This window comes from Halyomorpha halys, unplaced genomic scaffold (assembly GCF_000696795.3).
Source record: "Halyomorpha halys isolate HHAL.00 unplaced genomic scaffold, Hhal_1.1 Scaffold18.1, whole genome shotgun sequence".
Classification (NCBI taxonomy): domain Eukaryota; kingdom Metazoa; phylum Arthropoda; class Insecta; order Hemiptera; family Pentatomidae; genus Halyomorpha; species Halyomorpha halys.
Genome location: NW_027114407.1, coordinates 1,271,362 through 1,287,631, shown reverse-complemented (window position 1 = coordinate 1,287,631; position 16,270 = coordinate 1,271,362). Strand labels below are relative to the sequence as shown.

Here is a 16,270-nt window from a genome sequence, read left to right as displayed (position 1 = left end):
TACGTAGTGTCTTACATTCTACACTATGGCAGTTGCTGCTGTGGCTGTAAAGTGTTAATATCTAAATGTTTAAAATGTTAGTAGCTTCACTGCTGCAACATGTACTGTCAGTTATCAGGCTAAACCTGATGAGACAGTAAAACCAAAAAAAAATTTTTAGTTGCTCAGTCTTGTTTCAAATGTTTTAGTATTCATGAAAATTACTTCCAGTTTTTTTGGATTTTAGGAAAGAAAAAATAGGATGACTTAGATAAATTTACAAAGGATTTGCGATAAATTAATATTGTCCATTTTTCTGTATCATGTCTACTTGGTAGTAATGTCTGTGCAGGACTTTGATGAAAAAAATACATAATGAATCTTAAATAAGAGATATTTTAAGTGATTAAATTTTTTTTTTGTTTTATGCAGGTGAAATAAAATGCTTGATACTGTTTCAGCCGCCATCAGCTACCAAACGATCTGCCAGTGTCACTCGGAAAAATGTCTCCTCCTCTGCTTCAAAGCCTACATCCGGCATGCCAGGTCTGTTAATTGTTAAATAAAATCGAAATGGTTGCACTTGAGTTACAATCGGTGTGTGCATGATTTAGCGTATGACGTAGCGTATTTCATTTATCCAGCTAAAGTATTCTTTGAACTAATACTTTTTTTTTTTTAACATAATTTGTTTCCTTTGTTTGTAACGTAATGGAACAATTACTTACTATTTTATTGCTTGCTATGCTTTATGAATTTAGTGCTTAGAAAATAAATAATGGCTTATTAATTGTTTTATTTTGTTTATTAATTAAATACTTATTAACTGATTTGATGATGTCGGATGGATTTATTTTATGCATATTCAAAAAAATTAAGAGTAATAGCTGCTTAATTTTTAATGCTGTTGATAGGTACAATTAGGAGTGAATTCCACAATACCACTTAATGTCAGTTTTAGTTACTTATCACTAATTTATAACACATTCAAAATATTTATGTATATAGTAACTAAGCATAACTGTGATTGATCTTAATTTTGCGATGTTTAATATTTATTAATTTGCGAGTTATTATTGAAATATTAATTTATTTTCATTTGAAATTATGCTATCGTTGTGCAGCTATCTAGAACTTTCCCCCCAATTAACGTACTGATGCTACATAAATAAGTTTTGATTGAGAGTTATTTACTGCACATTTTGGAATGGTATGCAAGTCAGAGATTAGATCTTGCACTATATATTTTACTTGTCAATCCAGGAAACCAAGAAAAGAAAGTAAAACAAATGGTTTTATTTCAGGAATTCGTATATATTATCTTTTGATTCATAAAAAAGTGGTCGCTAGTGACCCTAAAAGTTAACTAACGGAACTAATGAATTCATCAATATTTTATCTATTATGTCTATGAATACAATGTATTATAAAGGTCTCTGAACTATAAACTCTAATTAAATGTATGTATAAGTCAGTTTATATTTAATTATATTTAAGCAAATATTTCATAAATCGTTGAAAGATCTTCAATTTTATTTAGTATCAGTTTTTGGTTTGAATTTTCTGAATAAATAGTTTTCCTGTATTGATAATAAAATTTCACTTTTATTTTCTTTATAAGGTTATTTCTCTATAAAGCGGTTTAGTGTTTAGCTGGTTTTCCATTTTATTATAACCACTACGATTTTTTTGTATCTCTTTTCCCGCAAGCAGCCCCCTCTTCTTGTACCGCTACTCCAAGTTCAGTACCAAATTCAGCATCGAAATTCAGCCGGACTGGTTCCTTGAGGAAACCAAGTGCAGGTAATGTTTTCATTCTCTATCTAGATGGAATTTTCGGTGGTTGGTTTTTTATTTTGGTTCTCAAAAGTAATATATATATATATTGTTTTGTTCTTTTTGATTACTAACAACAAAGACTGTTTTATCGTTATTGTATAATTTATATTATTATGCTCATATTGTATAATTCTATCTTTTTTTGTATGCTCATTTCATTTATATTAACTAAATAAATAGAATTACTGAAACCACCTCATAAACATTCCCAATTGAAATGAAAGCATCTATTAATTAATTATTTGTGTATTATACCTATTTGTATGTGTGCGGTGTAAGAAAGTAATTCCTTTAAAAAATTGAAAAACTACTTTTGATATAAGTTGGAGACTTATAGTTACCAAGAACTGCATACAGTGAATCCTAATTTATATAGAAGGGCTTGGACTTCAGGAAAATCTTTGAATTAGTATTGCAGAATCCCCTAATCAATTGAAGGTGATATTACAGGAATGTAATAATATTATATTTTAATTATAAATTTTCGGCCCTATATCCCCTAAAAGAACAAATCCTGAGACATTATTGTTGTACTAATGTAGATTGTTGTAATTTGTATTTGTTAGATAAAATTTATTTTTACCCTTCTTATATTTTATATAATTTCATTTTTTTAAAATTTATTTGTTCTCTTGTGTGTTTCATTAAACAAACAAACATGGTGGAAAACTATATGTATTTTTGAAGAATTGCTTTCATGTTTTGTCGTAATACTGCTTAGCTTTATTCTGCATGAATTTTTTATTTGACTCAATCAATATGTGCTAACATAACTTTTTCAGGCTGTTTGTGAAATTGTCATTTTGGTCAGTTATATTCATAATTTAATCATTTTAATTGCTATGTTCATTACTCTTTATGTTAAATGATCTATTTACAAGCTATTTAGTAATTAATTTTAAATTATTTATATCATGTAAATTCTTATAGTATGACTTGTATACATTTTTGTTTGTTTTTTTTATTTCTTAATAATTAAACAAAATTAATAAAGGATTGATCCTTAGCAGGATCGGGTCCTGCTGGCGCAGTTGACGAAGATGGCTTCATTAAAGCTTTCCATGATGTACCGAATGTACAAATATTCAGCGTTAGAGACTTGGATGACACACTCAATAAAGTTAGAGCTGTCATAGCAGACCCAAACCAAGAATGGAACAAGCGTGTTGATGCTGTTAGTAGATATTTTGTGATCTATATATTCTAGCTGTTTTGTTGTTTTTAAACTTTAATATGAACATTTTTTTTTTTTGTAGATAAAAAAGATTCGCTCACTCTTGATAGCTGGTGCTAGTAGTTATGAAGAATTTTACAATCATTTAAGATTACTCGATGTTCCATTTCAAATATCTGTCAAGGAATTAAGGTATTAATTCTTACCTCCATATTAATAGATGGTCAAAATTAATTTTAGAGGAAAAGTAAAAGACTGTTTTCTAAACATTAGCTTTCCATAGGACATCTGTTTGATGATCTCAGTAATTTAGGTTGAATATAAACATTACTTATAGATCTTTTAAGTACAATAGGGCTTGGTACTTTAGAATAAATGGGTGGACTGAATGATATGGAACTTGAATGGTTGAATAAATAATTTTTTTTTTTTTTTCTGACCTCCTAGAAAAAAAATAGAACAACAAATTAAATATATACAAGAGAATGAAATGTATATACACAGGCAAATAAATATCTTGGATTGCCAGTGTGGCATTATAAGATAAGCTGCCGGGTCCGCTGAAGGCTGAATAAATAATAAATTTAACTTTAAATTATATTTAACAAAAAAACATAAATATATAGCGAGAGGAGAATAAATCTAAAAAATAAAATAAAAAATTGACCAAATAAAAGCGAAATGAAAAATTGTCGAGTTAAAATCAAACTAAAATTAATTTAATGTTGATTTGAAATTAGCAGCTGCATTATGCTGCTGACTTGCTTAATATTATGGTTGACCTGCCCAATTTCCTCCTTCTGCCTTTCCACTTGCTCCTCCCTCTTCTTTAAGAGCTTAAGCACTTTAATTGATAGAGCAACCTATATGTCTGACCAAGGGCAACAAACCCTTGGCTTGTATCTTGTTTAAAATGGTGCTAATAATTTAACTCTGATTGGATCAATTTTAATTTGACCCTTAAACACTTTATTACATTTCCTCTATAAGAAAGTGAAGTTTTAAGGCTACAAAAAGTGAATATAGTGAAACCTCAATAAAACAAATTCCTCAAAATAATCCACATGAACTAGCTGTAGCATTCTAAGAAAAATATATCTCAAATCCTCTCGCAGAAAAAAAAAACCTTTAACATTAAACTTCACAGCAAAAAGGACCTGTTTATAACAGATTTTCTGAGTGTCCTCTGTAGCAAATGAATGTCTATTATCTTAAATTTTTGCGAGTCCTCCAACCCTTCTCTCGCTTCTTCCCGGTCATGTTTTACTTGGTCAGTTTTTCTATTTTTGTGACCTTGCTAAGTTTTGTTCCTAATAAAAATGGGTTGTTAGTGTTATTTAGGTAGTGATGATTTCTCAGAGATGGTAGCTTTCTATTCTAGACCTTAACTGCAATGTTTTAGTTTATATATTTATTCTCTTCTTGGGCGCTTTGGGGATAATGTGTCACCTTCTTCAGCATAATCTAATTCTTTGTTTGGTTTAATTATCAGCTTAATAATAAATTTTTGTTTTTATAACAAATTTATCATTATCCTGTTTATGTTTATTTATTATGCTTATATTATTATTATTGTTTATTTATTATTATGCTGATAATTTTGACATGTTAAGTGTACTGTTTTTAAAACAAACAGTGAACAGTGAATTAAATTATGCTTAAGAGGAGGGACACAGTATCCCGAAATGTCCAAGAAGAGAATAAATATATGTATTAAAAATATTGTATTTTTATTCTATGTTTTTGATCTTTAAACAATTATATTTTTTTAAATATTTTTAAAAACTATAAGTCATGTTATAAAACAAAGTAATTACATAAATTAAGTTTATATTTAGAGATTTTAAAATTATTTATGTTATATGGTCAGTAATAAAATATATATATATATATTTAACAGCTTAATTGATTTTTATTTATTTACATATTTTTTTATTCTATTTCTTTTCCATTTTAGATCTCAAGTAGTGAGGGAAGCATGTGTTACGCTAGCATTTATGTCTCAACACCTGACGAACAGGTTTGAACATTTTGCTGAAAATCTCGTTCCAGTTCTGATAAATTTAATACAAAATTCAGCTAAGGTAATTTTGAAAAATTATTCACCATTTGTTAATCTTGTTTACTAATTTAAATATGTTTAACTTCTATCTGATATAATATAATAATATTAAAGTTATCTATATTAATTTATAGAGTGGAATCGTTTAGGTGGAAATATAAAGCACTGCTACTTTTCTATATTTTTAAGCCTTGTTTGAATTTTTAGTTGCACTTTCATATCATTGTACAAGTTGCATATCATTTATTTATTTTTTTTGGATCATTTAGATTTATAAAAGAATTTCTTGAATGCGTGAGCTGAATACATTTAATATGATAAAGTGTGATACAATTATGATTAAATCATATTTTTGTTTTATATCAATGTCTTATCATTTGATACTGTATGAAAAATAATCACACGACTGTCGCTTACCATGGTCTCCAAGTTTTGAGTCGATTGGTGGGTGAGCTTGTGTTGAAGTTATCTCTATCGTTTGTGATTTTCGAAAAAAAAAATCTTAAGAAAAGGAGAAAATTCTTCACTGACATGGCAAGTTAGTCATTTTCGAGAAAATCTATTCTTTAATGTGGCACATCCAGTCAGTCATGATTTTTATTTTTATTTCTTAATTATCATTAAAAATAAATCATTTATTTATTCATATACCATTCAAGGATTCACATCATCTGCTTATATTCGAAACAGAAAAAAAAAATGTTATTTTATACTTCTTTCACCATATTGGTTCAAACATTTCCATGATTTCAGGTTATTGCAAGTGCTGGGCAAGTATGCATTGGCTTCATTGTACGCTATACTCACTCTAGTCGATTAGTACCGCACATCTGTTCAGGATTGTCATCGAAATCTCGTGAGATACGGAGAGCTGCATGCAAGTTTCTTCATATAATTCTTTCTACCTGGTCTGGCCATATTCTTACAAAACACTCTGCCTTACTTCAAAGTGCAATAGCTTCCGCAATCGCTGATGCAGATCAGGAAGTTCGTGGCACTGCTAGAAAGTAAGATATTTAGACTTATGATCCTATTAATAATTAGTTAAGTTATACACATCGGTACAGTAGAACTGATAGTAACTAGCCACATAGAGGCTGAGACCTTGCTGTTTTAAATTTTTAATTTTGACTGGTTAATTCAAGTGTTTCAAAAGGAAATGTTAACAAAAATGTAGAAAAACAATTACTATGTAATTGAAAACATTGAATTAGACTAAGTATGTTAGATTTACTAATGAACCCATAACAAAGTTTATTTTTCAAAATAGTATGTTATTTTCTTTTTTTTTCATCTACAGAATTTTTGTATACAACAAGAAATACAAATTTTCTTAATTTTTTCATGATAAGAACATATAAATACTTCCTTATTTCCACCCTCTTCTTTTTTTTCACACTAGGCCGATGGACGGGATTCTTCTATTGTCATATTAAGGGATATACATTTAATTGAGGATATCCCAATAATAATGTACTCATATTTTAGGACAGTGTTAGTTGGGAAGAAAGTTTATTGAAATATGAAATAGTATTAATTACCTTGGAACAAGAATTCCTTGAAAGTATAAAAACTTTTATTATGAAACTTTAAATAGAATTTGAAAAATAACTTACTTTACAATATCATGTTTATATGTTTTTGAAATTTATGTTAAATGAGGCAGTATTTATTGTTTTATATAATTATTGTCTTTCTGTTTTCATTTAGAGCTTATTGGGCATTTAAAGACCAGTTTCCCAATCTTGCCGAAAGTCTTTTGGACAACTTGGATGCCAACTACAAACGAAGCCTTCACTCCGATATGTCCAATTCGAGTTCTTCCAATTCTCTTCATCATCAGCCAACCACTGCCACCCGAAGACTAGGTACCAGTATTATATAACCCATTTTATTATTTGAAATAGCTGAGAACAAATTACTATATATTTTTTTATTGACTATAATAGTATCACTCTAGTGATTGTTTCCATATTATATCCATCAGAAGCACGTATTCATATTGTGGAACCAGTCTGATACATCTCAAATATTGAGCTCTTTGTCAATAATTTTATTTGTGTTATAACAACAAATGTCAAGGATTTTTTATTTGTGAAGATTGGATTCATGAGTACTAAGACTTTGGAAAAAGTAAAAAAGAATAAATTAGCAAGGGGATCCCTCCTATATTCATAAAAATGAAACTATCCTAATGTTTTTGTCAAATACTATTTATTTCAATCAAAAATTTATTTTGTTTTTTTATTCATATTTAAAAATATTTCATTTTTTGGAATAAATTGTATTTATATATACAATTTTGATTATTTACACATGTGAATCAAACAAATATTACCAGGATAACTTGCGTAATACCAGGATCAAACTTCAAAACTTGGTATTATTTTTTAAATTAATATTAATAATATTATCTAGATTTACCTGTCTCTTTGATCGCATTTCATTGTAAAAGTGTGATTAGTTGATATTGTTATTGCTTATATAAATATGATGTGGACTTTGTAGGAAGTACTGAAAATCTCACGAACGGAAGAAGAAGTAGCAGTTCATCCATAACAACGAGCAGGCGCATAGAATCAGGTTCAAAGACCATAGACTGCCTATATTAATTTTATTGCACTCTAGACCTTTCGTACTTTTGTTGTTACTTTTCTCTTCTTCTTCCTTTCTGGTTGAATGTTTCCTGTTCTTTTTGTTTGTTTTTTTTATGCTATCATACAACAATATACCAGATATGTTAGCATAAAATTGGCTGTGAAGTTTTTGCATGTTTTTCATTTTCGTTTTTCACGTTTGTCTTTTTGAGTACTCTTTTATTTTCAAAGATTTTAATAATTTAGTTTATGAGTGATTTTAACCTTGCTTAATTTTTTTCCCTTTTAATCTACGTATCAAGAAAATCTGTTCTTACATTCTTTTTAGCTTTTAAAATTATGAGATTTCTTAGTCCTTTTGATCTATTCACATGAAGTAATTGCCTTTGTAGGAGTAGTACTAAATGATAAAATAAAATCATTTTTAGTTCAACGCACACTATTCGTTTATTTATATAGAAGTAATTATTTTCCAGTTTTGTGTTTGTATTTCACATTTAGGTTAGTCATGAACTGTAAACCTCAGAAGCTGTTAATAAAATTATTAGATAAATTACAGGCAAGAATATAGTAATTATATTTTATTTTACCAACCAGATGAATATTTATTTGACTTGTAAAAATTAGACGTACATTTATATATATATATTTTTTTAACATTGAAATTTCTTTGTTACAGTAGAATGAATGATGATTGTATAAGAAAGAAAAATATAAGAAGTGAAGAAAAATACTATAAATGTTACATTAGGGATGCATGAAATATACTAAAATAATTTTTTCGATCAATGTCAATAATTTTGTCTGTTGTTGATATTTATAATTTTGGATTCTGGTTCAATATGTGTAACTTATGCGATTATATTATTCTATTTATTTATTTACATTAATACCCGCCGTAATTAGAATATATGGATTTAATATAGCAAATAATGAAAATTTGACTACGTGGTATAAAATTAATATTTCTTTGTTATTTATTTTATGATGAATCTTAACGTTTATGGGGAGCATAGTACTGGTTTTTTTTCTATTAATAATCAATCTACTAACATCCTTCTATTTAATTAAAGCATTTGTTGGGTTAATGTAATATTTTAGGATATATTATAAACTGCTATTAATTAATTAACTGTTAATAATTAACCTAATTATTATATAGATTGGTAAAACTATTAAATATGGGCTAACAGAGAAATTATATACTCCGTGTTAAATGCTCGATGGCAGTTGCTTATGATATATTTGGTGTTTTTTAGATTCTGTTGCATTTTATGAGATGGAAATTTGAACAACTTTATTCCCTATCAAAGAATTTAGCCTTCTAATAAGCCTTCTAAGGTTGTCACTTTTTATGACAATAATTTCAATTTTTGAACTAGGCTCACCACATACACACATGCACAGATCATTTTGTAAGGTTATTTGGAATCAAGGAACCTTAAACGTCTATTTCCGTAGAAACGTGTTTTCGAAATTTTTCATTATTGCATCACTATACCATTATATATATTTCATATACCTTTAAATGTATTATCATATATTTTATAAACAACTAAGTGAAAACAGAAACAGCTTAAGAGGAATTTAGCCTGTTCATATTCCAACATGAATGCTAGATTGGGGAGAGATGTCTGATATAAAATATAATAATAGAAATAATGAAATGGTTGGGGTAATGTAGGTTGTTAGAAGAGGGAGATGATTCATCTGAAATAGCAGTTTAGAAACCATATTAAATTTCCCGTTGAATAAAACAAAAAATGTAGAAATTCTATCGATCAGTGAATTCCAGTTCTGTTATTTTTAGGTTGCTAACCTGTATTAGATAACTTTACTTTTAGATTTAATTAGAAACTGTTATTAATAGTTTTTAATTCAAGATATACTTACTATTTATTGGCCCTATTTTAATAGTTGATTGCAAAATATAATTGTCAGTTTTTTAACATAAATTATTAATTAATCGAAATATGTTCCTTTGGCTTTAAAACGATTCTTTGAAGACCTGAAAAACTTGTTTATTTAATGTTTGGATTTCAGGAATATTAAATTTTTAATTATTTAACAATCTAAATATTGTAACTATTTAAACATATATAAGGAGAGATTAGGATAGTGTTCTTTCCCTTCCCATAAGCCCCACTCTGAATATCAATCTTTCTTGATCATACGATATAAACTTATTGTTTAGTGGTTTTGGTCTGTTTCAATTACATAACTTAAGGAAGCTAATAATGAACTTATTTTGAGTAATTAATAGATTATTTCTTTTTTGTTATTCCTATTTTTTTAATTTCACCTTATCTTACTTGTGATTTTGTACAACAATTACAAGAGGAGTGATGTTTTTTAAAACTTATAATGTGTTATGTGCCTGTCTTTTGTTTTACTATTAAATCTTTTATCTCATGTTATCTTTGCTTTTTTTTATTACCTGTGAAGCTTCTGTATCATCAACAAAGTATAAACGAGTTTTAGTCTATCTCAATATTTGTAAATTGCATGACTTTAGTTAGTTTATTTTTTCTTTGAATATTCTTTTGCTGGTTTATGTCTATTGGTGTTGTTTTTTTGGTTAGTTTAATTTTTGTTTAGTATCCTGATATTTGTTTACCTCAGGCTTATGAGAATGAACGTAATAATGAAGTTGCAGTTCTTCTAGAAAACAAAAGTCAAGATTTGAAGTGAAAAGAAATAGGCTTTTTGAATTATTGCCAACTATTTTCACAGCTACCGAGTCATGTCTGTAGGTCTTATGATTGTAAGTTATACGTTTTAAATCAAGGCTATAAACTGGCTAACATTTTGAAGCTGTTTGCAATAAATATCACCACAACTCCCATTTAGAATTACAATGGATTTGACAGTGAAATCTCCATTACAATTACAGGGTAGCAGTGATCTAATCAATTATAACTTCTTTCAGTAACCTGCAAATTCACTATTTGTCACAATACGTACTGAAAGGTAACTGCTATCTCGTAATCTGTTATTAATATTTCACTGTTCAGTCAATCACCAATTTAGAAGAATGCTAACTCTCATTGCACTGCTTTATAATACAATTATCTTTCCTTATTTCATCGCACACATTTATTCAGCTAGTTTGTAGTTTTTTTCTTGTGCTTTGTAGACCATGAATTACTATTTTACCTTAAAAAATTACCATTGAATTATTAATCTTTTACTTTTTTTCAATAAAATTATTATTGCATTATTATTATAATGATAATAATTAAATTAATAGTTTTTTTAGTCTTTAAATTATTGACATTTCAGGGATTCTTCTCCGTTTTCTGAACTGTCTTACTGTTATTTTTACGCCCTCTGTTTTCATATTTTTTTATAATGATATATTTTTTTTTAATAGAGATCTCATATTTTTTATATAAAGATATCTTTGGCCTTAATAACTTTCTTTCCAAGTTCTTAGGCTATTGAATAACTTGCTAAATAATTCAAATTCACAAAAAAAGAAAAGTAAGTTTTGCTCAATTCAATTTGTGCATGCTTGGTTAAATAAGCCATCATGAGGATTACAATAAAAAGTTAACTGACTGGAATGACTAATGTAAATCAGTGTAAAAATGATAATGGATATCATCATTACTTAAAATTAAGAACGATCTAACCAAATGGAAAAAACTATATAAAAATAATGTTGACACAACTCAAGTAATGACAGGGAATATACATGAAAATAATTACAAAATATTTTGAACTAAATATTATACATTAAATTATATTAAAATATCTGGTTCGTTTTACAACTCTCCTTACCTAAAATTAAATGAACAGTTACATAATTTGTAAAATTAGAGTTGATCCGCCATTAGGCTGACAAGGGGTTCTCCCCTAGTTAAAGAAAATAAAAATAAGATGTACTGTGAAAAGTATAAATAAACAAAGATTACAAATAAGTATTGGAGAATTAATGTAAACATTAACAATAACAATTAAAAGAAAAATATAAAAGTCCACGCTTAAAGGCGGGAAATAAGAATAAAATATAGGTTTAAAAAAAAAGGAAAATAATGAACAAACTAGGACTACCACTGTCAGAATGAAGGAAAGTAATAAGATAAGCTTGAGGCAGAAGAGAGGTAACAACAGGGTAGGAGAATGGGGGAATTTGATGAGTAACAAATTAGGTTTCATTATAAAGCAAAAAGATATAAAGTAAGATAATATTAGGAAATGTAAAATATAGATAGACATCAAATGATAATATATATAATAGGGGGGGGGGAGAAGTACATGCAATGCATCAATCTTTATCAACTTTATGATTGATGGATTTCTGCTACAAATGGATATTTATGAATTCCGAAATTAGATGTTGGGGACAGTAGCAAGAATTGATGTTTGGTCGAAGTGAAAAGAATGGCTGAGGGTTAAGGTGTATTCGGAAAGTTTAGAGGTGGAAGAGTTACAGGAGTTGATGTAAGTTTTTTTGCTAGGAAAAATGGTTTTTATGCTAGTTTTTGTTTCACTGATGTAAGAAGAACTAGGGTAGAACAGGGAATCCGGTAAACTACGTTGAAAAGGAATAGGAACTTTTAAATTAGGTGAAAGGTAGAAAATTTTATAGGAAATAGGATTAAAAGTTAGTTTGTCCCATCAGATGGGAAGTTGTTAGATAAAATCAGTTTAATATGTTGTATGTTGGTCTGGAGGTTGATTAAGTATCTCATTAAATATCTCGAAATATACCTGATTAAAAAAAATCTCTCTTAAATCTGCCAGTAAGGAATTATAGCCCTTAGATAACTTCCTACTCTTACCTTTTCAATATTCTTGAATTAGCAAAGGTTGTGGTATACTACTCCTTCGTTCATCCTCTTCAAAAATAGCATATACCTGTCAATTTCCCTTTTGTTGTCTTCACCTTTACTGTAGTATTAAATTATCAAGTACACAATTAATTAGCTTAAGAAAGTGTAAATATTTGAAAAGTCAATATCCGATTGGGGTGTTTAAAAAAAATCAAGTTTAATTCCAACTTAGGTATTTTCTCAACAATTACAAGAAAATTAAACAAAATAATATGATAAGATTTTTAAAATAATGTAGTTTTTTTTTATCTTTGTTAGTATATCATTATTATTTAATGTTATGTTTCTAATAAGTTACTTTTTGAGTCAATATGAATCTATTTGAACAGTTCTTGTTTTGAAAGTCTTTTTCAACTGACTTACTAAGTGTCTATGTTTCAATAAAGATTTACTTTAAATATTCCCATTTTGGAGTTCAATAATTTTAAATACTTTGTTAAATTATGAATTTGTTAATATCCTTACAAAATTTTGCTTACATTTTAGAAGCAGTTACTCCTCTCTCAAAGAGAATTCCAATAGGGTCTCCGAGAACAGCTTCGCCACGCTCTAATTCAGCTATAGATCTCCAAGCAGCTCAGCGAGCAAAAGCAAGGGCACAATATGCAGCTTTAGCTAGACAAAAAGTCGGATCGAACACTAGTCTTCGTAAGCTTCATTCCTCAATTATTTTTCCTTAATTATTCTTATTAATATCGTAAGAATAATGTATTTAATTAATGGATTTAACACTTTGACGACCAAGTCATTTATTTCAGTTAAGCTTTCTTTGTAGACCAAACTATTATTTTTCACTCAAAAACTGTATTGAACAGTTAAAAAGAAATGCTGTTTTTTTTTAAATATTATTTCTAATTTAATTGCAGTAAATTAGAATTAAAGCAGAAGCCATATTGGCTGTGTGTCAGAGCAGATATTTTGAAATTGAAAGTTCTAACAGCAAAACTCACATTCTCTAATTCATAAAATTTTATAGTAAACATGAAAAACCTCTCATTTCAATAAAACAATTTTTTTTTTTTAATGTAATATAATCACACATTCAATCTAAAGAAAAATCTTGTTTTATTAAAATTACAGGTTTTTATATTTACTATAAAATTTACTTAAGTGAGTCTCGCAGTTAGGTATTTTTATTATAATACGTTTATTTTTTCATTTTTAAAGTTATTTTTAACCTCTCTGTTATCATATTTTGATTATTTTTAATAATGTGGTCAAAGTATTATTTAATATACAACTGCAACAAATTGAAAACATGTTATAAATAATAACTATGTTTGTTGTAATTTTCCAATTTCTCATTCATTTTAATTTTAAAAATACTCAAACAATGAGAAATTAATAACACGCCTTTTGTAATGTATAAAAAAAGTCCAATCACTCACAGTGAAGGAGCATTTCAAAATACAAAGTAAAATATTTGTCCATCTTGTGTTCTTGGAAACAAAATACAAATTAAAAAAAGTATTTTGTATTTCGAGGAGTAAAAACCAAATAATATTTTATATTTCACATCTTGTATTTAAAATATGTTTGTAACTTAATACTTAGGATTATTTCAGATACAAAGAGAAAAGTATTTAAAAAAATAAATGAATTGTTTTTCTAATTGAAATTCTTCTCATCCTAAACTTTTCTATATTTTGTAATTTAAATAATTTTTTTTAAAATATTGATAGCATTTTTGTAAGAACCAGAGCTTGATTTGTTAACTGCGCATAAATTCCTTGAACAAGTTTGTTAATAGATTTCAGTAGTGGTTATATACATCTGATATGGTCGTTAAAGTGTTAATAGTAGAATTGCATTCTCTTTTATTTCCTAATTAAAAAAGATTGATTTGAAATTTTTCCAAAACCTTTTGCTTCCAAGCTTTTTATGTACTTTTTTTAATTTTAAATAGCTTTGGTCATGGTTCCCTTGATCAGGATTTTGCACCTAGACACCAAAGCCTGTATTAGCTTACTGCTTAACTCTCAAAAGCACATTATTATTGTTCCAGTCTATTGCACGCTATTTGCATTCAGTTTTGATGCTATAATATTTCTGAACCACATTTAGACCAGTTCTGGTTTTGTAATTGCTGTTAGTGCAATGATGGGTAGCAAAGCCAGTTTGTGGTTGACTTATTATCATAAACTCAGGGGCCATCTGTAGCTCTGTTGGTTAGGCATAGTCTTACCGATCTGAGATCTGCTGGTGGCGCCGGTTCGAGTCTGGCCTAGGGGCATTGAATTTTTTCATTGAGTGGTGGTCCCACAAAATGAAAAACTTGACCCCAACCATGGTTAGGCAGTATAGAACTCCAATGGGAGTCTTGGCCAAAAAAAAAAACTCAACAATGTGTCAAGAGTGTGATAACAAGATTTTTTTAAACGATTATTGGTTGTTTTTGTAGCGATACCCTTCCGCCATCTATCTTTTTATTGTCATCATCATTAATTGATAATTACTTTTTACCTTTTTTACAAATATGTTCTACCCTGAAGGAGAGATTTAAAGAAAAATATTGATTTTACTACTGTCGACGAAGAGGTTGCAAGAAAAGAAAAAAAAATCATTTGAATTTTGATTCATGTATTTTCTGGAAAAATGTTTTACTCTTTTCAACTCCATTCCTTTATATATGAATTTGAAAAATGTTTCAGATTTGTTGTCCATTTTAAAGTTGTCTTCTGAAATAACATATCTCTTCCTTTCATCTTAATTAATATTAATATTAATACAGATGTATCCTCTGCCCCAGGTCTGTTCCTAGTGGTACAGGACTGCAGTGTAGGGTTACAGAGAGGCTTTAAGATCTGAACTTTCCAGATGATACATGCTACTCAAAGTTAAAGGAGAAGCTATTTGACTTACAAGGAGAAGATCGTAGTGAATAGGGGAAGTGCTGGTCTCAGAATTAATGCTTCCAAAAAATGAAATATGGGTGAACAGCACAATTTTAGAGGAACAGGTGTTTGAAAGGGTTGGCTAATTCTGCTACCTTGGAAGTATGGTGAATCGGGATGGAGGAGCTTATGAGGATGTGGAAAGCCAGATGAGCAAAACCCAGCAAGCATTCTCACAACTCTGGCCAGTGTGGAGATTGCTAGAGATCCGGAGGGGAACAAAGTTTTTCAAATTAAATGTAAAATCAGTTCTTTTGTATGTATGTGAGATATGGGACTCCTCAATCAGGCGACAAAAAAGCAAAGACCTTCATAAATAGATATATCAGAAATATACTGAGAGTATGGTGGCCAGAAACCATTTCCAATGTCGGGCTTTGGAAGTTAACTAAGGAAGAACCATTCAACAAGGTGATAAAGTATAAAAATGGAAATGACTTGGGCATTTCTTCAGAAAACATCACACTAATTTGACTCAATAGAGAGTGGAATGAAACCTTGAGGACCAGTGAAGGCAGAGAGAGACCTGAAGGCGACCCCTGGAAAAAACCAGATGAGAGAGGTCCAGGGTTCAGTAACTTGCAAAAGACCGAATACAGTGAACAGCATTAGATACTGATGACATGTAATGAGAGTTTGTAATCTAGAATTGACTAGTACCAATGTTTATATATATTAGTAATTAGCCAATTATCAGTGTCACCTGATATTAAAATCCTTTGAACCAATACAATTTTTTTAAATGGGAAAAAAAATAAAAAGCGCATAACAAATAAATCTTTATTGCCAATAAAATGTGGGTAATATAATAACATAACTCTTTAGTTAGCTGTTAAAAATAAAGAAAGCATTACTTAATGGGAATAATTAATACATTAAAGATATCT

At 28.6% G+C, this 16,270-nt stretch overlaps 1 protein-coding gene across 1 annotated transcript in view; it reads left to right on the top strand.

Annotated features, from left to right (window-relative positions):
* Positions 1–16,270, top strand: part of chb (chromosome bows) — a 61,908-nt gene that overhangs the window by 26,274 nt on the left and 19,364 nt on the right. The window contains exons 6-14 of the mRNA XM_067051600.1: positions 412–525; positions 1,693–1,782; positions 2,826–2,992; positions 3,075–3,184; positions 4,950–5,076; positions 5,808–6,061; positions 6,765–6,922; positions 7,563–7,637; positions 12,976–13,137. Of these exons, the coding sequence (XP_066907701.1) occupies positions 412–525; positions 1,693–1,782; positions 2,826–2,992; positions 3,075–3,184; positions 4,950–5,076; positions 5,808–6,061; positions 6,765–6,922; positions 7,563–7,637; positions 12,976–13,137 (1,257 nt within the window). The remainder of the gene's footprint in view (positions 1–411; positions 526–1,692; positions 1,783–2,825; positions 2,993–3,074; positions 3,185–4,949; positions 5,077–5,807; positions 6,062–6,764; positions 6,923–7,562; positions 7,638–12,975; positions 13,138–16,270) is intronic.